Here is a 24663-nt window from a genome sequence, read left to right as displayed (position 1 = left end):
TGAATCTTGAGACTTGTGCAGCAAGTGGGCATATCACTTCATCCACCCTTGCAAAGCCTCTATTGCACAGACTACTCCTAGGATATTGGGCTTTTAGAGTTGGAAGGTTCTTAGACTGTGAGTGGAAATGAAGACAGCAAACATACAGATGAGGAGTCATTTATAATTTGCTTTCAGCATAAAAGTGACATTTTCTGTTGCCTACGTTTGAGGTGATTACAGATGTTCCTTCATTTACCAGGTGGCACTGCCATGTGCTGCAATGATCTTGGGGTGAAAACTTGCCAAGGAGTAGTTCCTAATGTGGAGGTGTGCGGTCCTGCAGGGGCCAGGGCTGCTGCCTCCACCTTTTGGTCCTTTGTGACATGTTCCTGTCTGCTCCTGTGTCTCAAACTTGAACTCATGGTGAGCTGCTTCAGGGAACTGAAATGGCCAAAAACTAAGTGTGGAGAGCCTGCCCTTCAGCTGGTTCAGCTGCTCGAACCAAGTAAGTGTGTGATCGTGGAGGCATGGATGAGAGCACTAGGAAAGGAAAGCACACAGTGAAAAGCAGGACTACAGCAGGCTCAGACTTGGTTAGATTAAGCTTCTACAAAACGGTGTTGTGAAGGTGGTGAATCAGCTCTTCTCTCGACTCTCTGCCACCAAAAGGGTTGGTTCTCATGCCTTGCTTTGGCTCCAGGTTGCAGCCTTCTGCTTGCGTTGGCTCTGATGCCTTTCTCATCCTCTGATGAGCTGGTTGCTGCTAAGGCAGCATAAAACTAATTCAGGAACACAGGTGACTGGTTTTGTGTTAACTTGATGAACAGGATCAGCTCATCAGGGTTTTGAGGATACCAGAGCCAGAATGAGGAAGGGATATTGCCACGTGGCTGGGACTGTCCCTATGTCACTGACAACTCGTGAAATTTTGCCCTTAGACTGCAGCAGATGTATCTGGATGACTTGCACCAGGCTGTTATACATCAAAAAAATGAGAAAGTAAGCTCTGCTTTATCTAAGAAATTTTCTCTTCCTGTTCATCCAGAGCATTGTTTTGTCTGCCTTCATGATCTAAGTGTGCCTTGAAGGTTCAGGCATCCGTCCCTTCAGAGCTTGCAGAGGAAAGAGCTCTCTCTTACCTGCTCTCGTCATGTGCCTGACACATGAGACCGTTGAAAGTAACAGTTTGGTCACCGTGGAAACCTTCTTGTGGTCCCAGCTAGGCAAATACTTCTGTTGGTCATCCTGTTCTTTTGTGTCTAGATGTCTTTCAAAAAGTTTATGACCATGGAGATCTTTGAGCACTTAAAACACAGCTCCTTTGGAAGGGTTGCAGCATTTCAGCCAGTGCAAGGGTCATTCCCAAAGACTTGCAGATCCTCCAATGCCCCTGGGTATTCAAGGAGGCACCAGATCTCGTGTTGCTTGTTGGAAAGCTCTGCACCTTGGCGCGTGTGCTGGGTTCCCAGGGACTGTGCCTGCAGCAAAAATGCAGCAACCGGTTTGGAATGGCAGAGATTTGTGTGTGAGGTGCCCTTGTATTTAGTTTTTTTTTTTTTTTTTTCCTGACAAGTAAGAAAGGCCACAGAAATCACCTTACAGAAGGTGAGGCAGGAATTGCCTCTGGATGAAATATTTCCAAAGCCTTCTTGTTTCTTAGCTCCATTTATTTTGCTAATTTCTAACATTTGCTGAGCTCATGTATGAAAATTGTTATATAACTACAGGCAAAGGAGCAAGCAAACTGTTAGACGCTGATTTTCTAGCTATTTATTGCTCTACAGCTGGTCATATGTTTGATTATTTCTAGGAGGCATCCTAAATTCTCTTAAAAATGCATATTTTTGCACGCTCCACATTATTTCCATGCTACAGATCTGCACCTTCTTTTTAAGAATTATTACTGATCCATGCAAAGTAGTGTGCATGGGGGAAACACATGTAACCTTACATGTACGACTACAGGCTCTAAATTAGCCGTTGCTATTCAGGAAAAATGTTTTGAATTTAATACATATTGTTCTCTGAAAACACGTGGGGCAGTAAAAGAGGCAATCCACTGTTAGGAAATATTAGGAAAGGATCAGAGAAACCCATAGAGAGAATTCTTATACCACTACACATACTATAGAGTGATCATGTATTAATCAATGCATAGAATATATACATATCGAGTAAGGTGATGGAGGAGATCAAAGTCACAGCTTTCAGCTGTAGATTTTTTTTTTCCTAACTTGGAAAAAATGACTGAGGGTATGATAAATGTTATTAACTCAGAGACACAGGGAAGACAATTTGATAAGGATTATTTCCTTGTTTTCATTGCACAAGAAATAAAGCTCATCAAACAGAATTATTACATATAAAGCAAACACTTTTGTTTTTTGGTACAGTACTAAATGGCTTGTGGAAATCATTGCCAGGGAGTTTCCTAGAAAAACAAAAATAAAAGAAAGGAATGAGACAAATCTGTCTAAGTATTGTCTATTGAAGACAGACGTGATGAAGATGCATCTTCTGGTTTGAGAAATCTCTCAGCTTTCTAATTAAAACAGTTGTGTTCCCAATTTCACAGTCACTGGTCATTTTATAGTAATTTCAGCAAAAACAAATCTCATTTTAAAGCATTTTTAAATATGTTGATTTAAAAAGGAGGTCTTTTATAAGCTTGGCAACTTGCAGTTCATAAGAGTTTTTCCTGGTGGCCAGTTAAATATCTATTTAATTTCTGCTGTAATGTCACTTTCCAGTATTCCATTTTTATTTTTTTTTCCAGAGTAAGAGTATTGATTTCCTGTTAACAAAACATTAGTTCTTTTTTTTTTTTTTTTTTTGACTCTTCTTTTAGATTTTCTTTAAGACCCAAACAAACAGGCAGGGGAGGAGGATTTTTGACCTTAGCTTGTTCTGGTGCCCGGGCATCGATGGCTATAGCTTTGGCTGGTGTCATGATGGCTGTGGCAGTGTCACTCTTGCACATGCTTTGCAAGGGGAGTTATTCCTCTTCTTGCACTTAGGGCACACCATTTTGACAGTATGGGTACAAGTTTATCTTTCCAATCCTATCTTTTGCCATCCCCATCAGTGGTTTTTCCTTAATATCCCATAGTTGCTTAATGACATGAGCAAGTCTCCTAAGGCACTTACACACCAGCTATGCTGATCCCATGTGAATTCCTGGGGACAGAGGCTTGCTCTGCCAAGCAGGGATGCCTCTGCTGCAGGCTTGGGAGCTCAGTGGCCTGGTACAGGTCTGGTGGGAAATGGTTAATGCAACCACTAGATCCAAAGGAATCGCGGAGAGGAACTCTTGGAGCTCAGCTAGTGTGTCCTCTGCCTTGCCCTGAAATGGGATCACTGCACTTGTGTCATTCCTCATGGGTGTTTTGCTAACTTGTTCCTAAAAATTTCCATTTGGTAGATTCACAATGATCTTCTTAGGTAGCACGCGTTGAAGCTTTGGAGACATACAGATCCTGAAGCGGAGCAGAGGAATGCACAGGCACTCAGAAAAACAAAAAGCACTTGTCAAGGGCCATCCTGAGTTCCCCAGACCTCGACCTCCTCAGCAGCTGCCCAGCTTGACGAAGGAGAGGCTCCTGCAGGAGGCTGAAATTTCAGCTGCTCTTGGTGCTGGGCACCACGATGGGGAGGCAAGAAGGGCGAGCCCTACTGCCCCTCACCCTGCGTGCCCTGCCTGCGGGCAGAGACTTCCCTCGGGTCGCCTCCGTGCTGAGGGTGGCCCCGCGCTTGGCGGTGGCTCTCTGGGGACAGCCGGGCAGCCGAGCCGGCCTGTCGGGCCGGGCCCGGGTTCGGCTGGCGCCAGGCGCAGCTCACCTGACCCGCCACACGGGTGTGCTCCCTTCATACTGCATGCGGGAGCCCGCGGCGTGCGGAGCCCGGCAGCGCCGCGACGCCGCCGGACGGCGCGGACGGGCCCCACGGCCCCGCGCAGGAGCCGCCGCCGCTGCGGCCCCGGCCCCGCGGCCGCGACGGGGCGCCCCGGGCTGCCGCGCTCCGCCGAGCCGAGCCGAGCCGCGCCGCGCCGCTGGGCCGGGGGCACGCTGAGCTGGCCAGGGTACTGACCCGGCTCGGCCCGGCTCGGCCCGGGAGCTCCGGGGCCGCCTCACCGCTGCAGCCCTCCCGGTCCCTCTCGAGGCAGAGCTCGCGGTTTGCCGTCTTTGGAAACCATTTGGCGTCCTCTGGGGCTTCCACATCTGGAGTTCTTCTTTCGCACTTCTGGCAAGAGCTGTTTGGTTTCTTGTTTTGCTTGGTATTTTTTTCTTTCTTTCTTTTCTTTTGTCTTTTTTTTTTTTTAATTGCTGCTCCATATTGGTAAAGCAGTGTCCTTCTCCTGGAGTGGCGGCTGCCTTGCCTGGTGCACCCTGTGGTGATTCTCCTTGCTACGTTTCTTGGTTCTTTCCCTTTTCTCTCTTTTGCTTTTAAATTCAATGGCTGCAGCCTTCCTGCTGGCTCTTTTCCCTGGGTTGTTCTGCCCAAAATTTCCCCCACCATCTCCAGCAGTTGTGCCCTGCCACTCTGCCAGCCTTCTGTGCTGCTGGTGCAGAAGAGCAATGCAGAGATGCAGCTTTGGAAGGCCAGGGTGGCAGGGGATGGAGGACCAGGCACTGAATTAATTGAGAAGCTGCATATCCATATCCCAGATATCTGCCCACTGTTTTTTGTTTTGTTTTGTGTTTGTTTGTTTGTTGTTTGTCCTGCACCTCTTGGGTCCTTTGTTGCTCTGGGAGGCAAGGACCATCCTGCCTCTGTCTCCTGAATGTTTCCAGTAGCAGATTTCTGGGAGGTTAAAGAGTGCTGTGGGAGTCCCATGAACTTCTGACTGCAAGAAGAATGTCCCTGTTTTCTGTGCCCTGCACACCTGCTTCCAGACCTCAGTGGCTAAGAAAAGACTTGATGGGGAGGTTATAAATGTGGTCTGATTTCCTCATACATCCCTATTACAGCAATACCAGCCCCTAAAAGCAGCACTCCAGTTACTGCTCCCACCCTGCAATCCAACATCTGGTTCCCTCAGCTGCCCCGTGTGCACCAGCCTGTGTTTGCTGTGCCTTGTGGTCCATGACGATGGAGGTGGGGGTGTCGCTCTGGCCTTGCTTCGGCGTCCCCTTGCACTCTCCAAGGTCCTGTCCCGGCACCTCCAGCCCTAGGGCCAGTTCCTGACTAGTCTGACTATGTCTGACCCACTGAGAGACTTCTCAGACTCCCCCTGGATCTTTGGTCTTGGTATAAGCTCCCATACAGTTTCATGCTCTTCTTTCCTCCTGCTCCATCTCTTCTTTATGCATTGAAGCCCCTGTGCTGGATGTGAAAGTACTGAGCCATATTTTCACGATGGCTGGATGTTACCATATCTCCACTTCTGAGACACTGGCTGCAGCTGGAGGAGAGGTTGTGTTAGACTCAAGACAGACAGAGACTCAACCTGAGTAGGACACAGTAGCTCTAGGATGATGCTCAGAGACCGGACAAGAATATAATTTTCACTCTTCTACTTGCCTTGGACATAGCAGAGCTTTGAATCTAGGTTTGCTGAGGTTAAGATTTGACTCCTTAAAATACAGGAACATGACTGTTTTGGTGTTCTTTGATTTGCATTAACGTAATGCAGTGGGAGAATGTACATGGCGCAAGATGGTACTCTTCTGAAAATAAACTCTTACATGAGAATCAGACGATGCAAAGGGTGGCCTCATACAGTGCAATCAAAGAACTCCAACTTTCATCATTCATTTTCACTTCAGAACACCTAAAGTTTTGTAACAATTAAGTGTTGCATATGGCGCCCATGGCATCTGAGCTGGTTAGAGAGTATTAGATACAGGAAACAGCTTCTCAGAGACTGGTTTGTACCACTTTTCCACTGTTTAGACACTGGCCACATTTAACCTGACTTCCGTTCTCCCCTGCTATACCTCCATCTCTGCGTTTCCCCTGCAGGTGAGTAGTTCTAGGAGAGGAAATACCATATTCATGTTCCACAATGTGATGTGTAAAATGTTCGTATGAAGTGAATCTAACTGTTAATTAAGCTTCTTACATCTTGAATTGATTGTGTGGAGTTAGAGGTATACAGAGAGCTCTTCAAATATCATAAGCCATGCTGACCTAACTCTAGTGGTGAAAGCTGCAGCGAAGATAAACAGTGCATGAGCAAGACTTCTTCACCATCCCTTGGGCAAGCAAGGGGAAATGGTGACCAGTGAGCCACCAGAAAGGGATTTATTTCTTCTTGTTATTTATTGTCACAGGCATCCATAACAAGGAGGTAATATAAGTTTTGGGTGACTTTAGCACTTTCCAGCAAGGGAGAGTTCCTAATATAAGAGATCAGATTCTAGGGACGTAAAGGATGGAAAGGGGAAAGGTTGCATTAGCATATTAAAGCCATTGACTCGAGATTTCTGTGGGAGCAAAGGAGACTAGAGCAGAGCAGGTTCATTGGATAGGTGGACCCAATGGATTTGGACCCTTTTGGGGGGTTGCTTATGCTGAGTGATGGTTGTGTGGCTGTCATGTTGGCTGGTTCTTATCCAAGCATCTGGTGAAAATGAAACCTGAGGTTTGGCCATCTCCCTTTTTTTCTTTCCCTTTTGCTGTAGACATTGTTCGCAGTGACATTGCCCTGGATAAGCAGAAAGGCTGTAAGATCGCCCAGCACCCTGACATTATGTTGGAGCTACAGAGGGAAAAGGCAGCTCAGATGCACTTGGTTTTGTTAAAGGAGCAGTTTTCAAACACATACAGCAACCTCACATTAACAGGTAAGGCTGCGAGACCAGCTCTGGAGCTAGGAGTTGATACTAGCTCTTGCTAACTCATAGGTCTGTTAAAACCCTCGGGTGCTTCACCTTTCAGCATCTCTCAGGTCACCTTTGTTTTTCACCAAGATCACTGGGTACTGGAAGGGAAGAGATGGACAGGAAATCACGGTGGACTCATAAGGCCTTTCAGCTGGCACCTACTCAGACACTCCAGATTTGGTGCCCAAGGACAGCACGTTTTCTGAAGTCTGATCTAAGCAGAATACCACAGGAGGTGAAGTGCTGTAGAAATCTCCCTGCTAAATATTCACGTCGATGGGGCTGCAGCAATTACTAAATTTGGAGTCCTTTAAGCCGCAGCTGATTTTTTTTTTCAGAGCATGCACTTTGTGTGAACCCAGTAAATATTAAAGAGCAAATATAAAGGGATAATGGCCCAGACAGAGCTGAGATGATACTCTTTTTCTGGCAACTGTTTGTATTATCCATGGAACAGAATCTCAAAGGATGGAAGAGACTGCCACATTTTGGATACACATTTAATGGTGCTTGTAAAGGACTGATGTCTTCAGGCAGTGAGTGGGCAGAAGGATGGGATCACAGCAGTGTCCTTTCATAGCTGTTCTCTTTATCACTACAGCTGGATGAGCCACAGACAAGGAAGAGGAAGAGACTAATAAATCAAACAAGCTCCTCTTCCCCTCTTGCCTGGTGCCTTTCCCCTGCAAGGCAGGGAAACATCCCTCTTTTGGGGAAAGGGGGTCCCCCCGCTCTGGCTGGGGAGGCCAAGGCAGACCCTATCCGCAGTGGTTGGCCACCCCGGCAGCAGGAGGAGAGAGCTGTGGCAGCTCCACAGACCCCGTGCCGGCCTCCCCTGCAGCTGGGCTCTGAGCGGGAAAGGGCTCCGGAGCAGCCTCACCGCCCGCTGCCGCGTCCCTGCTTCGGCACCCGGCTCCGAGCCCATGGTGGGGACAGCCCTGCAGCGCTGAGCCCGGCCTCCCCGGAGCCTCTGCTGCAGCCAGACCTTGAGGGACTCTTGAGGTGGCCTGGCAGGGGGCTCAGAGCCCCGGGCCCGTGGGCGAGCGTGGCTGAGTCACACCATTCCCAAAAGCCCGGCGTTTAAATGGGAACCTCAGAACTGCTTCTCATTCCCTGTAACATAATCCACTTGGCTGTTTATTCCCAGTACAACTGCTGGAATCAACATTGTCAGCTTTTCCCCTGACAACTTGCTTACTTTCCACTAAACAAACTTCCCTCGAGAAGAGAAGCTGCTCTCCCCTGTCCTCCTTCCCTCGCTGCTTCAAAAGCTCGCAGGCATTGCTCACATTTTTTACAGAACCTGCAGAGCAGAGGTGCTACCTGCTTATCAGCTCAGCTCTTAGCCTTTCCAAGTGTGTTTACAGGATAGTTCAGGAGGTTTTAGCTCTGGCTCTCCTGGAGGGAGAGAACAATTTCACTGTAATATTACCCAAAGAACTATTTTAATGTCCTTTAAATCCCTCTGAATGTGGGCAGAACAACTTCATAATTGTTATGAAGTTTAATCTTTTATTTCATAGACATAGTCTGAGAACATGGACTCTAGACAGCTAAGCATAATATTTAACTGGAACTCTACTAACTTGTGTAAATATTTCCCTTCTCTGTGATGGATCTGGTGTTTGGGGTGGGCAGAGGGGGTTGTACATCTGTTGTAGAAGGGCATTCCTTACCTTCAAAATTCAATCAGCCAGAGTTTGCTTGAGGACTTCTTTTTGTTCTGCACAGTGTTTTTTGTATGCTGTTATAGGGAGACCCCAGGTCAGCAGCAAGGTCCCAGAGGAGTGGTTCAGGAGCAAGGATGCAGGTCTGGCTTGGGGCGGGACATTGAAAGGTATCCCTGAGTTTGCAGGGTTGAAATATTGGGGACCCTGCAAACAAGGAATCTCTCCTGAAGGTTTGTATCCACAAGTCACTTGCAGTATGTGTATTGTGGATGAGCCTCAGGACTTAGTGCCCGATCCAGACTGAATGAATGTTCAACCCCAAGTCTCCGTGCAAGAGGCATTCCTGATATTGCTAGTTTCCGTAGCACTTTATATAAAGAACCATAAATGGAGCATCTTGCCCAAAGTCGTGCCAGAAGAAAGGGCATACCTAACCCACCACCACCCGAGAGCAAGAAGAGCATCATGAAGTCAGCCTTATTCCAGTGCTACTACCGCCACTGCTGTAGTGACTTGGGTAAGAAGTCACCTTCTCCTCCTCCTCCTCACAAGTGATTCAGTTACTTGAGCAACTGGAAACACTGCAGACCAGACCTCTGAGGCTCTCTGCCCATGTGGTTCGCTGATATTGCCCTTGGGCTTTCATGCTGGGTGCTCTCATATTTAAGAATGAGAATCTCAGAGTGCAACTGAGCAGTCCCTGAGGCATCATGGCGATTGTAGGTCCCTGGCCGCATTCCTGTGTAAACCAGGAGCTTTCCCATATATATTTGCTAGCTACATGTAGTTTCCAGCATGTTCCTTATCTCAATGATCAGGCAGGGCTGCATTTTTGTACTGGGATTTGAGCTGCTCCCAGCAGCAGGTACCTCAAAGGTAAGAGAGTGTCTTAAAATGAAATGTGTTCTTTGCTTTTTTTTTTTGGTATGTGCTAAGACACAACTGAGACTGACTGAAACCAGGCAGTCTTTCTGGCTCCTGCTCCTCCAGGAACATATGTTAGACTCTGGCTTAGGCCACTTCAATTTCTTTAGACAAGTATGAGCTTTCCTCTGCTCCTGTCCGCAGGCTTTCTCTTGCATCTTGCATTTGTTTTCTGTACGTGATCTTTCCAGGCTTACTGAGTCTGCCTCGCTGAGATGAGTGATCATCTTTGATCTGTGGCAGTATTACTTAAATGCTATAAAACATTTTGGGGCTTATTAATCTCCACTGCTTCCCCTTGCTGCTCCGAAATTGGTGTCTTGTTTCCCAGATCAGCATCTCCTGAGCTCTCAGAGAGGCCATGGTAGAGCAGGAGAGTGCCTGGACTTCTCTGCTTCTCTTTGCGACCTGCTGTCTGAGCCCGGCCCGCTGAGGTGATAGTTGAGGAGCACGAGTCCTTTTGTAGAAACAGTTATCTGCTCTTTTCAAATCAAATAGGTGGAGCAAGCTGCCTGTATCTGCAGGATTAGAAGTTGCAATAGCTACAGTTGGTTCCCTTGCTTTGCAGTCCTTGGAAGAAAGGACCAGGTCACATTCAGATGATTTGGAAGCCCCAGAGCTATGGGCATCAGTGTGTGTGACACGAGGAGATGGCCTGGGACAGGAGAGATGTGAGGCACATGTGGGTATTAGTGAGCTTGTGGGGAGCAGGGCAGTAGCAGGCAGAACTTTAGCAGATTAAGTGTGAAACCCTCCATCTGCAGTGCCAATTCATGCTGGGTTTATGTATTGTGTTTGTACTTTCAAAGACTGGATATATGCTGATTTCTGCTTTGTTATTAAGTAAAGCCATTTAAGCCTAATGGAAGAGGGAATTGCTCAGAAGGTCAATAGACATATGTGAGAAACTGTCCCCTTCTGCATTTCTGTGAAATGTTAAGTGTAACTGAGCTTCCCAAGATACAACCATGAACCATAAATAGTGCATTTGCATTCAGAAGTTCCCATCCCAAGGCAACCAAACACTGCTGCACTTGTCATTATCACTGGACTGAACGGGGGAAAAACATCTCCTCTTCCTGTCCTACCTTCTGCCTGAAGCTGCAATGCAGATTGCTTCCCTGGATCAAAAGCCTGTCCTGCAATGTCCCATTCACACTATGTGAGGCAATGCAGTGTGCATGGTGAGAGCACCCCCAGCCTGTCATGTTGTGCGACACAGCCTCGAAAATCAGGAATCAGGGAATGAAAGTCTCCCCAGGGGATAAGACAGTTTCCCCCGGCTGGACACCATGAAGTTCCACACTGCCCAGGACCTTCACAGAGACCAGCAACCTCCTCCCAGCTCCACCAAGCAGCACCTGGGGGAACAGAAACAGGTGGGAACTGAAAGGAACTGAGATCAAAGCTGCAGGAGGAGACTGAGGGTCGTTGCTTGGGTCTGAAGTTGCAGTCAGGTGTTTTACATTGGCATCTAATTTTGAGGCTTCTATAAGAGTGGTTGTGAAGGCTATGCAAGGCTTTCTTGGGAAAAGGTTGTTTCTGGAACTGTTGGTGCCTAGACAGAAGTACCTTTTGGCTAAGGTGAGTAATACCAGTGCGTGCAGCGGCTGAGATGGAGGGAATGTGAGTGCGAATGATGCCCTCTCCAGTGATGGTGGCATGTGCAGGAGTTGGCAGCAGTGAGCAGAGCTGAGGGTTTGTGAGCAGTAATGTCAGGGTGGGGTCCTTGTGTGTTAAATGTGTGTAGGGTGGCTTGGAGTGGAGACTGGGGTAGTGCATCTGTGTAAGGACCTCTGCAAGTGAGAAGCTGCCTTGCAGAAATATGTTTTTCTCCTCTCCCCCAAAGGCAGCAAGAGCCACAGTTGCTCTCGCTCCTTGGCAGGGGATCACATGGCTCAGGTCGAGCACCTGTGACATTTGTGTTTCCTGCACTTGTGAGCCTCCCACGGTGACCAGCAGTGCTGCAGTTCCTGCTGAATGCAGTTGTTTTGGGAGATGGGGGTCCTGGAACAGGATGCCTCTGTGGGACCTATCCTGCAGAGGCCAGGAGGGAGACTGGGATTTGGACACTACCTGTGCTGGGATCTGTGAGGAGAGCTGGATGCAGGGCTGAAAGGGCTTTGAGTGCCTGTGCTGCTGAAAGGTTGCTCTGCTTTTTAGTTTTTATATTTTTTTTTCCTGGAGTTTTTCCCAGATGCATGGTTTTATCTCCAGTTATAAGTAACCTCCATGGAGACTGTTCTGTGGGTGTGTGCAGGGGGTTATCACTGGCTTGTGGTGCTGATCCTGCTTTGAGACAGGACCTGAGAAGGTCTCTGTCTGGCCTCATTGCAGAGGTAAGTGCTGCTTTCCTGACTTTTTGGCATCTTTTAGGGATCAACAGCATAAACCCAACATGGCCTGTATGGGAGAACTGCATGTAGTAGCTGTTTTACTGGGTCCGATGTAAATTGCTCAAGCTTTATGGATGGTATTTTCTGGTATTTTTGTAGCAAATCCATTACAGACCTGCGGATTTTTTTTTCCCCCTCTCTCTATTACAGACTACTTAATTATGCACATTTTGTTTATGGCACTATATGTATTCATGGCACTATACAAAAGAGATCTGAAAAAGACCTCAAGAGGGCATCTTCTAGCCTTTTCCATGATAAATCAACTATACCTGTACTCCTTTTGGAGAAAGGTCTGTAAGTAGAGATAGCGTCTTTTATTCTGATGGGCTGACAGGGCTGGAAAAAAAGCAGACCAAGTTCAGGGGCCAAAAACCCTTCTTCAGGTTTGAAATGGGAAAAGTGGCATTCAAAGCTAAAAATATATTGTAAATATTTTCCCCTGAGTTTGTCTTGCTGATTAGCCACAGCTGAGCTACTGGTGGTGAAGTGGTCAAATGTTCGCAAGAGGAAGGCAATGATGTCATTAGCCCCTATGGGAAAGAGGGAAGTAGACCTAACAGTTGTGAAAAGTCACTGGATTTTTCTGGGAGTAAGGGACCGGAAAAAACTGTCTTAGAAGGAGTATCTGTATTGACCCCATGGTTTTTAGGGTTCAACAGTTAGAACCCACTCCCTCTTGGAGGTGGTTTGTGGGTCCCTCTTGAGACACTAGACTCAGAACTGAGGAGCTGAATATGACACAGAAATCACGCTTTCCTGTAACTGGGGATTTTTTTCCCTTTATCAGCTGTTTGTATGAGCTTTTTCTGATGTCAAATGGCTGGTTTTGCCATGTGGTTTTCTGAGAGCCACATTTGGTGTGTGTCTGAAATACATGGATGCATGTGTGTAAAACCAGTAGGTTGTCAGGGCTTGGTGGTGAGGTGTGGGCATCACACAGGTTGCAGAGCCACCACTGTTAATTGACTCCTAACAGATGAAAACTTATCCTTGTTCTCAAAACCTTTGGTGCTAGAGAGCCCATATCCTCCTTGGCCATTATGTCTAGCATGTAACTAACTACATGGATTATATTTATTTAAAAAAACCCTTGTGCTTCAATTTAAGCCTATTACAGCATGTCAAGTCCCTGTAGATATGAAGAACAATTTACAGCATTTTTTTTCCTCCTCTGTGCAGAAATCTTTTACATATTTGAGGCCTGTTATCATGTTTCCCCTAAGACTTTTGTTCTCTGTGCTGAACAACTTCATTTCTTTTGCTCTTTCCTCATGGCCATGTTATTTTCAAGTTGAATGACACATGCATGGTTGATTCTGCCTCTTGAGGTCCCTTTCAGCCCTTTTAAAATTTCCTTCTGGTTCTGTGTTTTGTTGATGTCCCCTGGGCTCTTTCCACTTGGTCTGCGCTGCTTTTTTTAAAGCTTGTTGCCTTGAAATGAGCCCAGGGCTCTAGCTGAGGCCTGTCTTTACTGAGGCAGAGCAGCAGGACTATTTTGTGCATCTTGTGCGTGACACTTGGGTCTACATGCCCCCAGTAAAAGCATGGACTTCCCTGGGACAACATTGCATGTTCATGTCTGCCTTTGTGTGCACTTTTCCAACCAGCTGTGTGGAGTTTTGTTTAGATTCTGTTTTCCTAATTTGTTAATTAAAGTGTTACATTAAATGAAATTTAAAGCCTAGCTAAAATAAAGGTATATAGCTTTCTCTCAGCTTCTTGCTCTGTTGAAGAGAGAAAGCAGGTTGGCTTCATGTGGCATATTTTTTTCCAGTCCTTGCTAACAGATGGATTGTTTGGTGATTTGTTACACAATTTTTTCCAGGAATTGTGGTTGTGAGGGTTGGCCTAAAATTTCCTCTTTTTTAAAAAAATCTTGTTGAAGATAGTGCCCTTCTCCAGTCTCCTGAAATATCATTTGTCTCTTAAAAGTTCTTAGAGTTGCTGAGGGACTTCAGGCACCATTTGGAAGCATCAAATAATTTAAGTAATCTTTGTGCTCCTCATATGCTATTAAAATTTAGTTTTATCCTGTTACTTTTAATTGCATTAATTCTGTGGTCATAGTTAATCATTTTGTGTGTGTGTGAAGACCAAACCAATAAAAGACTTCAGCTTTTCAGCTGTGTCTGTGTGTGATTCTGCAAGTTGCTGGCTATTGTGAAATATCTTTCTTGTGTCCCAATTTATACCTCTTTGCTTCTTGAGACAGCTGCAAGCCAACCTCCTGGGATCACCTGCCTTCTCTTACCCTAATTAGTAGTTTTACAACTCCTTGTGTGCTGACGGCATATGAGAGTGTGAGAGAGGTCAGGAGGGTGAATCTCTTTTTCAGGTGACACCATTTAGTCTGTTAGGCAACACTTTGGCTTTCTCATTATCTGATTTGGCTATTTTTTTGTGTGACTGTGGGGAATGTGGCTTTTTAGTGTATTTGGTGTTTATTAAATTTAACTAGCTTCATAAGAGGAAATATTTTACAAATTGTGTATCTCAAAATTACCAGTTATATATACATCATGACATGTAATGTCATTACCAGAACCAGCGAGTTCTGGGTGCTGTGCGGAGAATAAAGAAAACACATAAACCTAACAGAAACCAGATTTTGGCAGGAGGGGGGAGGGCTGACACGCACTAACAGCCTCGGCAGGGACTTGTGGTGCATTCAGTGGCATACAGCGATCTATTAACCTTTTCTCCCTGCTCAGGAGATGATGAACTCTTTGGTCTGTCTCTCCCTGCTAATGTAGTTATCAAATGTCTTGTGACTGCTTGCAGTGCTGGCTGCAAGCACCTCCTTTTGAACGCTTGGTGCTCGGGCTTTGCCCCTTGAGCTGCTCTTTGTGCTCATCCATGAGCAGCTTGGTGGGGTTTCCACTTCCCTTCCCTGTGTTGTAAGTCCTAGCAGAGCCCACAGCTCGGATGTGCAAGTTCCTTATCACCCTGCTGCATTGGGACAATTTGCATTTTTAACTTGTTGCTGGGTCTTTACAAAATACTATCTCTCCCAAACTCTCATTTTTTTTTCACAAAATGTGTCAATCCTCAGAGTTTACTAAAGCTTTTGTTCTTTAAAATACACAGCTTTTTATTTGGTGCCCCTCTGCTCAAAAAAAAAAAAAATCTGCTGAGTGTGAATGCCCTCATTTTAGACTTTCTTGCCTGTGTTGCTTTCTATCATTATATTTTTTTATTTTTATTTTTTCCTGATGATTGGAATCAAAGCTGGAGGAGCCTCTTTGCCACTTCTGTTCCTGTCTCTTCTTTCACAGTTTTTTTTCTTGGTGCATTCCAGGAACTTGATGCAAGTCTGTCTTTCTTTCCCAGCAAATGTGTGGTTAGTTAGAGGTCCCTAATTACCAGCAAGTCTTTACTTCAGATGCTCTCAATAAGCCTGGTGCTTCTGATCTCCCCAAAGCTGTAGCCTAAAGCAGACCCCTGGCATGATGATGTCTGTGCTCCTTCCACCCTCGCATTACACAGACTTGCTTAGCTGTCCTCTCTACTGCCGAGTTTTGTCCCCACTGTTTTATGCTTGGCCCCAGGATCATCCACATCTTCTCGTGTGATGTTCTCATCTGCTGTGTTGATGACATTTTCCTTTTTATCATGCCTTTGTGCATCACTAACTTTAAGCAATTACAGCCTTTCTCTGCCAAATTAACGTCCCTCTTTCCCTTGTGCCAGATCAATGCCCTTGTGCAGCAGGTGAGTTACGAGTGTGTGTGTATATTACATTTTTTCCCCTCTCCTTCATGAGTTGAATAGAATTGGCTACTTCAACTTGAGCTTTGCTCTGTAAAACTCTCTGTAGCTCCTGCTTTGTTTTGTGGTCTTGCAAAGTGGACTTTTCCATCCTGCAGATAAGGGCTATATTGCTTTCCCATATGGGTATTATTGTGCACTTGGCTGAATTAAAGCATGCTTTGTTGGATTGCAGCCATTTAGCTGTGCAAATTGGATCACAAGGTAAATGTAGTCTGTATTGTTTGTTATTTACTAAACTGTGCTATCTGCAAACGGCCTTGAAAGGTTTTACATTGTTGCCTAAATGACTGAAAAATTCTGAGGAATGCTGGATCAGAAAATGGCTATGGGTGCATTTTGTCATGTCACCTACTTTGATCCATCTAGTTATGTCAAATCATTTCCGTTAATACAAGTTCTTAAATCAAGCTGTGACATCAGTTGGACAGCACTTGTTTCTGTACAACATATGTTGACTGGTAATTAGTTAAACAAGATGAATATAATTAATTATCAGCTGCTTCTCATATTAACTCTTAATTATTTTTGCCTAGATTTGATGTCAGGCTGGCTGGCTGTGGTTTTCCCGTTCAGCTGATCCTGCCTAATGACCAATACAGTTTAGTGCTATCCTACCTTCTAGGATTTCTCGGCATTCCAAGATTTATTAAAAATTAGTATCAACAGGTCAGAGTTCTCCTTAGCACGCTCCTAGGTGCAAATTATCCAGCTTGGGTGATTTAACAGCGTTTATCTAAAGCAGATGTTATCTAACATCTCCCTCCATTTTTAATAAACTGTGACATACATCATCATCTTATGATAACAGTTCATAATTGTGCCTCCCCCCTCAAAAGGCATATATGCTTATAGTTTTGTAATTACATTAGTGATTTTCACCATGACCACATAATGACGGCTGTACATCTGTTTGTAGCCCCTTTCTTTACTCTATGTTTAAAGTGCACTATTACCTTAACTCTGCAAGGTGTGAATTTTTCCCTCATGTCTTTAAATACCTTATCAATTTTCTGTACTCTGTAATTTCCAGTTGGTTGCTATTTCTTTAGCTTTACAATTATGATTTATATTGTTTTGTTATTGCTGCTTATATCACTGAATTAGGATGGGTTTTCAGCCAAAATTCCCTTAATTCATATTGGTTGGATATGTTCTTTTTTAGCTGTCAAACACTTTTACCAAGACACTTTAAATTTTCCTTTTGAATTCTTCCATCTAATATTTTTGTCTCCATCAATTGCTCATGTAATTTTTCTCAGCCTGGGGAAATTAAAGCATGATGCTTATGCATTTCTGACTGCCCGGTTTTGCGAACTTTTCTCAAACGCACATTTGGAGCAGTGTCTGTGTGGACAGGATGGAGAGCTGTGCGGTGAGAGCTTGCTGTGTTTTAGTAAAAAGCAAAACAAAAAACAAACCAAAAAACCCCATAAATTTGACCAAATAGCAAGTTGCACTGTAGTGAGGGCAGTATATCTAAATTCAGCCCTCTCACAGTTCCTATACGTTTTCCCTCTGAAAACAAAACAAAAACAGGGATGGTATTTGTGTTCCACTTGGAAGTCAGGAGTCAAGGACATGCATTCTGCATGTCACGCAGGAGGCAGCAACAGCCCCATGCTTTGCGGCTGGGATAATAAAACAGAGGAGTAGGGAGAGCGGCGGCTGGGAGTTGGGCTTGGCGGGGAGCAGCGGGATCATCTCGGTGCTGGACCCGGTTCCTGCCGGCACCGCGCTGCTCGGTGGGGGCACTGCCTGCTGGTGGGAACGCTGCTTGCTTCCTGAGATCGCTTCTCCTGTTGCTTGCACTAACCCCTTTTCCATCTGTCTGTTCATTTATTATTTAGAGCTTTCTCCTGCGCTTCCCTTCGTTAGCTGGTTCCTGGTGCTCCTGGCTGAGAGCAGCAGCCTCGCAGGGAGCGAGCGGCTCCAGCAAGCGCCTTTGCTGCCTGCACTGCCAGGGCACCCGCTGTTACAGGGCATGTCTGCACCAACTCACAAGTTCTTTGATATATATATGTGTGTGTATATATATATTTACGTTTTCCTGGGTCAAAATCCTGTAAACAAGAGGTGCTCAAGCTGCAGGCTTGGTCCTGGCTGTGCCTCTTTCTGAGACTCGGTATAGTCATGCTGTGGGCAGGAGGCAAGTGCGAGAGCTGGTGGAAGCCCATGCTTTCACAGTGTTGGGGGGAGTGGGTTACAAGGTGTTCAAAGGAAACTTTGGATCTATTTTTTACTTCATCAAGTTTTATACGTGGTAGCTGTGCCAAGAGACACAGTAATTGATTTAAGTGGAAAATCTCCATGAATTAAATTTAAATATATATTATCTTGAAAGAGTGGCATTTTTTCTTAGGAGACACTGCTTCAAACAAATTCTATTAACTCTTTAGAAGAACAAGGGGAACACTGGAAATGGGGCTGACACTCACATTTTTTTTTTTCCTTCTCTTTGCTGGGGCACTCCAAGAATTGGATCACCTGGGGAAAGCATGTTTAAGAAATACCAGATGGTCTCTGTGATGCTCCAGCTGTGGACAATCACTCCCAGCCAGGCAATCTGCCTCGCTGTCGAAGCCCTCTAAAACTGTGCTGCCCATTTGTCATGCTTCTCCAATTGCAGCGCTCTGGATAGCTTCTTTTTTCCTTGTCTGGCTCTTCCTTTGCAGTTTTTATCACCCACCCCCTCCATGAGCTAATGTAGTAACATCCCTTCATTGGCTATAAATCCATTGAAGAGCCATATATAAAATATTACTTGGTTAGGGAAGATTGGGAAACATCTGTTTTTTTTACCCATAAGAGTCAGTCTCTACTTGCCTCTCATGACGATGTGACTATTTATATATTTGTAATGTAAAGAGAGAAAGATGGGAATTGTAGAAGCTATTTGAATGGAGACTCTAAAAGCAGAAGCTGATTCAGCTCTGGGACTTTGTTTTTGGAGGCTAATGGGAAAAAGAACAAAAAAGAAGGGACATAATAAATTGCTTACTGCTTTGACAAAGTAAGTTGTACCAATGGCAGAAATTACTTCTCTGGAAGCCTCTTGACCTTCCATAACTGATCCTAGGTGTTCCTTGGTGCATATATTTTTCTCAAAAAAATCTGTGGGTCTAAACACGCATATATGTAAAAATATTTGTGTGTGTGTGTCTATATATATATATATAGAGAGAGAGAGAGAGAGAGAATCATATGTGATACAAAACAGTCATAAGGTTGGAAGTAGACTATGACCATGAGTATGTGCATGCACGGCAGCAAAGCTGCCAGTGTTGCTGGTGCTGTATGTATGGAGGCTTTGCATGTAGGCTGCAGATGGTCCTGCTCAGGGCTAGTGCCTTGCTGAGCAACCTGCCTTTGTGTGCATGTGTGGCACTTATCCTGCATCTCTTTGCCCCTGGAGGCTGAGGATGCTGCTATCTGTGTGTCCACTCAAAGGTAGCAGTGGTGCAGGAGCAGGAAGCGAGGGTGCACTTCTAGAGGAGCCAGGGAGTCTTGGGTATGGTGTGTCTGAAGTGAATTGCTCTCAGTTGTGCTCAGGTTGCAGGGAGCAAGCTGGTTTGTGCAAGGAGGGTCTGAAGTTGGCTTCCCTTTCACTGTCGAGCCTATACTCCTCTCCCAGGTTTTGTCTCGCGGGTGCTCTGCACCTGAGTCTTGCTTCTGACAGTGGGTCTTGCAGTGCAAGTGCTCTTGCTCTCTTGTCCTCCCACTGCCTCTCCAGTCCTACATAGTTATTAGAGCAGTATTTATTAAATATATTCTATCTCCTACTCTTTGTCCTGCCGGTGCTGAAGCCCTCAGTTATCTTGTATTTCTGTTGGTCACCTGGCATGCAAGTCTGCTGCTTGGCCTTCATAAGTTCCTGAGGCAGCAAGTGCTGTGCAACTCTGAGCTTGGAAGTGTCATTTGATAGTTTTGTAGTTGAGCACATGTTCACAAGATGCTCTGATACAAGATCAGAAAGTATAGGATAAAGTGGCAAGGTGGAGACTCTTCTTGAAGTGGTGATGAAAAAGGAGTTGGAGATTTTGCAAACAGCCAGATGAACATGAGCAAAAATTAAAAGCATTAGCTGGGAGCATGGGTCACTTTCTTCTCCATATAAGACTGGAATCCCTCAAGAGTCAATGGGAAGCTTGAATATTGGAGTTGTATTGGTGAGGCAGTGTTGGGTGCCGTGTCCAGTTCTATTCTCCATTTCGTGGAGAAAAATGCTGTCAAATTGGAAAAAGATCCATAAAAGAGCTATAAATGTCACCAAATTCTGGAAAACAGAGCTATAGAGAGAATTTTAGCAAGATTGATCTACTTAGTTTGTCCAAGGGAAAATTAAAAAGTAACTTGATCATAGTCTACAAGTACCAGTATGGGGAACGGAGAGTTCAGAGCAGATAGCTCTAAATGCTAGCAAAGAAAGGCACAAAGTGAACTGTGATTTAAAGCTTGCTGCAAGACAACCTTGCGCTAATAATGTGCAGATTTATAATGCTGAGAATAAATGTTGGAACATTCTGCCTAGGTATGAGGTGGATTAGCTATCAGTGTCAGCCCTAAATCAAGACTCTTGCTGAAACGGTTTCAAACAGAAGTTATGGATTTCATGTACTAATTATTAGGTTAGGTCTCTAACCTATATTGAGCAGGAAGCAAGACTGCATTACATTAATAGCCCTTTATATCATTATAATCTGAATACATGTGCAACATGAATATTACCCTTGCTAGAGAAGAGATGATCACAGAAATAATTTTCTCCCTGAAACCAAAGCTAGCAGATTAGCCTTTGCTATATGCTGGTCAAATAGCTTTGCTCACAACAAAATGAAAGGCCTGAGCTTGGACCCTGGGAATTGAACTTAGCACCTGCTGGGGCTAGACTCAGCCTTGCTGCCTTGTGCTACAGAAAGATCAGATTTATGCCAGGCTTTTGGGGCCAGATTTGGCTGAATTTAGTCAAGCTTACCTGCTTATCCTTATGCCAAAGAAACCCCAGAGAGGAGTTGCATTCTGACCAGGATAGCGGAGATGTCTTTGTTCTCTGCCATCAAATCCTTCCCTGCAGCAGGATCCATAGACCAACCAAGTGAAATGCAAGAATTCCCCCAAAAGATGCCTGTGTTTTTAATACAGTAGTCTTATTTTTTTTCTGCTTTATTTTAAAGTCTCTTCATTCCCTAGAAGAAGATTCAGCAGACATTTCATTGAATAAATATAGTGGAGCTACTTTTGAGCTCTGGTGTTCAAATGTTCATTTATGCTCTTACGATATATAAATTCCCAGATCTAAATTTTTGACGCAGAAATAGTTTTCATTTGATAGAATACAACAAATTCAGATTCTAGAAACTATCCTCTTGAGCCATCTCCGTGGTGTTCGGCAACAAGACAAATCATTAGTCAATCCTGAAATAGCCATCAAGCAGAGAAACAGATTACTTTATATACTGTTTCTTAGAGAGTTAAATATTTCCACATATTCAAGCTCTGATTGGAGTCTTGAATCCTTTCCAATTGTTCAACCTGTAAAGATATTTGAGAACCCCAGGACTGAGACTCTTTCCAAAAAATGATAGATTTCACTTGAATTTTCACAAATGGAAAACCACAAACTCCCCATAGCTGCAAAGGAGCAGCTGTCATACCAGGTATGGAGTATGAGAAAACACTTTCTAAAAGCTTCAGGGACTTCCCATTATCTGGAAGTTTTTAGTGCTCTTAAAATTTGTGAAGAAAATAACGTTTTTTCAGGCACCAAATTGCCTCAGATAATCAGCTGCACCTGTTTGGAAGCAGCGCTTCATGTTGTTCCCTTATACAGATTGCTGCATGTGTTTTTGTTACTTTTTCGTAGAAGCCTGTGTGTCAACAAATCGGAAACCTGTGCTGCAATGTTGTGCAAAATTACTAACCAGTATGTTTCTGAAGCTTCTTTTTCCCCCTTGAAGTCTGCTTTCTGGGTCAAATGTACTTTAGGGTTTCAAAGCTGGAATCCTTGGATGTCAGGATCCGATGGAGAGGGGGAACTACTGAAGGAATTAACAGCTCCAAATCAAAGCTAATTTTTTAAAGATATATTTAGAGAATGGTAAAGGATTTCCTTTCATAAGGGTTAATTTTTGGTTGGATTCAGTGCAGACATGAGATGAGAATTTGGGAAACAAGGAGTTAAATTGTGATGATGTAAGTCATTGCTCTGTGTTTAAAATAATAGTGCTCGGATGAATCTGATGTTGGGGCTTCTGCTTTTATTGGCTGATAGCTTGCCAAAACATGTGTGTGTTGTTCTGAATTGGTAAATGATTCCTATTTATAGGACAGGTGTCTTCTGATGTCCTGCGTTCAGTCTGTTCTATAATCCCAGATCCTGTTTCAGATCTATGTTTAATAATGTGTGACAGAAGAAGATAGGAACTGTACAGACCAAATCGGCCGAGGAATGTTTTGAATTTAGCTCTGCCCAGCAAAGAGACCTGCATGTTGCACGTGCTATCTTTCTGCAGGGGACTTGCACTTTTAAAATGCATTTTTGGATTTATCTCTTCTTTTTAAAGCATGTTGGCCTTTGGCTCAGTTCCATGCGGCCCAAACTCTGCTGAACATGTCAGCCTCCTTCCTTTGCACTGACTTAGGAGGAAAAACACTTTCCACATTATATTTTTAAAAGTAGAATTAGAGGTTTTTTCCCATAATTGGACAGTATGTTTCGCAAACAGCACCAGTGTGTGGTCTAAAAGGCTAATTAGGAGTTTTGAGCTTGGGAGGAAAGCAAAATTTCATAGATATGTAGGGAAAGAGAAGTACCTGGAGACTGCCCCTGTGAGCAGGAGCTGGCTGGGAGACCTGTGCCAGGAGGAGGCAGGAGCAGAGCCTGGCCGGACACCACTGCAGCTGGGCCTGTGCAGATATAAACCTTCCTGCTTCCACCAGCATCCCAACTAAACAGCACTTTACAGCTCTTGGCTTGGGCTCTGCAACTGAATCGAACAAAAGGTCAGATTAGTTAAAATTGGTTATGTGACCACTAAATGGCTATTTCCTGTTGTTCTGTGAGCTGGTGGTAGGAATGAAGATGGATGCAGCAGTTATGATATTGAGGCTCCTCTTTTGATTGTTACATTGTCTTCAAAACAATTGCTATTTTAATAAAGCCCCCTCAACAAAGATGTTTGAGGGGGAAGCAAAAATATGGTTGAAGTTCTCCAAAAGCTTTGGAGTTTGGAGTTCAAAAGAGGCACAGGTCACTGAAACCCCTAACTTAAGGGAAGAGGTGGAGCTGTGACAGCATTCATGTCACCGAAGCACGCAGCTCTGCTTTAAAGGCATGCGGATGCAGATGATCAGGCGGCCACAGATTAATTCAGCCCAGAGAAGGCAGAGGCGTAAGGCAGGCTGATTTGTCACGGTTGTCAGAATGCGCATGGAAGAACGTTATCCCGGTATGAGGGAACTGGGGCTAGGCCCAAGGCCAGAGACAGCCAAAGGAGAGCAGGAACAGCCTGTCTTGGATCATCTGAGCTGGCATTTAGTGGACTCAATATTTACTAACTAACACTTTAAAAGGCAGGAGAAATGAGGAAATTTTGAGGACTGAGGAGTGATACTGAGCATCCTGGATTGCATGGTAATTGCAGGTGCCTTTCAAAAGTCAAAGTTAGTGCTATCTAATGAAGAACAAAAATAGGAGTTAAGAAGAGAGTCTTTGACTGTGGAGAGTTACACTCTTGGAAAGCATCAACTCTGACAAGGACATAGAGGTTAGAAGGGCAAGTCCTAACTGTACATTAAAGTTAGGCTTTAGGTTTCTCACTGTGAGCTTGCCAACCTGCAATACTTGAGCCTGAAGTCAGACATGGGTCTCTGCAGTCCTCACTAAATCCTTTTTGGCTGCAAACCCAGGGGCAGGGCAGAGTGCTCGCCCTTCCCTTCCCAGCTCATAAACCTCCATGCCAACTGATGTGGTGGTCATATGTGGAGAAAGAGAGAGAAACTGCTTTCTCTGTTCTTGGCAACTGCAAGTAATGGAACAACTCCTTGGTTTTCCTTCCTCTGTGCATGGACAGGAAAGTAAAGCAGAAGCAGCACAAATTTTGTATTCATCCTCCTGCTGTTCTGGCACAGGGTTTGTCCCCAAGGGATATAAGTGCTGGCTTCTCCTGAGGTGCAAGTCTCCCCCAGGAGAGAGGATCTGGTTTGCAGTGTTTGTTTTCCAGCTCTGATACCATGGGCTTCCTCTGCTCTTGATTCAGAACTATCTGTCCAGGTTTCCTCAGACATGTCCTTTTGTCTGTCTCTTGGCCAGACATATTTTTGAGGATTTTCAAGTGTCTATTGGCCTAGCAAACTGCGTGGTGTTGTGCATGTACAGAAACTCTGGCTGGCCTACGCCTTTGCATACGTCTGCAAACCCCAGATGTGTCCACATATGCAGGAATCCTGACTGGCTGCCAAATGTCTGGAAATGTAAAATATGCCCACATGCATAGGAGCTTTGCCTAAGCTGCTGCTTGTCCTGGAGTTTCAAATGCCTCCTGGTGTGCAAGGCATCTCACACCCTGGGGAGCCTTGGATGGGACCAACTGTGCATGCATTGCACAATTGCTGTTAGTTCACTTGTAGGAAATGCAAGATCTTGAAGAGGAGTTGGTCTACATGTGTCTAGTGAGAGTAGCACATCCTGAAAGGGATTAGGCTTGTCGCAGATGCGCAGACTGTTCTGTACAAGCATGTGTGCTTTGAAAATCCCAGCTAGTCTATGCTAGTCCTTTATGTTCCTTTCTCAATTCTGGGTATTTTACATGAAGATCACTAGATCATAGCCTTATTTTGATGAGGCAAGACTTTGCACATATCCTTTGCCTAAAATATCTGTTTCTACCTGTGCTTTGTGTTTTTGCTCATGCAGCTCTGTTGAGGTCTGCCCATATGACCTTGAGGGGAGCTAATTCAGTGCATACTTCCCCATGGTGCCTTTCACACTTGCCATTTACAGGGACATGATACAGGGTTTCTCCCCTTGGAGCAAGCCCATTTCCCCTTAGCTGCTGTTGATGTATGTGTGCAGTTGGTGGCGGGTGTCTCCTGCTG

General features: G+C 44.9%; 1 protein-coding gene across 1 annotated transcript in view; it reads left to right on the top strand.

The window, feature by feature from the left end:
* Nucleotides 1-24663, top strand: part of HPSE2 (heparanase 2 (inactive)) — a 105675-nt gene that overhangs the window by 7226 nt on the left and 73786 nt on the right. The window contains exon 3 of the mRNA XM_088528801.1: nt 6606-6767. Within this exon, the coding sequence (XP_088384927.1) occupies nt 6606-6767 (162 nt within the window). The remainder of the gene's footprint in view (nt 1-6605; nt 6768-24663) is intronic.

The sequence above is a fragment of the Tinamus guttatus genome, unplaced genomic scaffold (genome assembly GCF_059628265.1).
Source record: "Tinamus guttatus ecotype Peru unplaced genomic scaffold, ASM5962826v1 Tinamus_guttatus_pri_ptg000314l, whole genome shotgun sequence".
NCBI lineage: Eukaryota > Metazoa > Chordata > Aves > Tinamiformes > Tinamidae > Tinamus > Tinamus guttatus.
The sequence above is the reverse complement of the archived record's forward strand: the minus strand, read 5'-3'. Positions and strand labels throughout refer to the sequence as shown.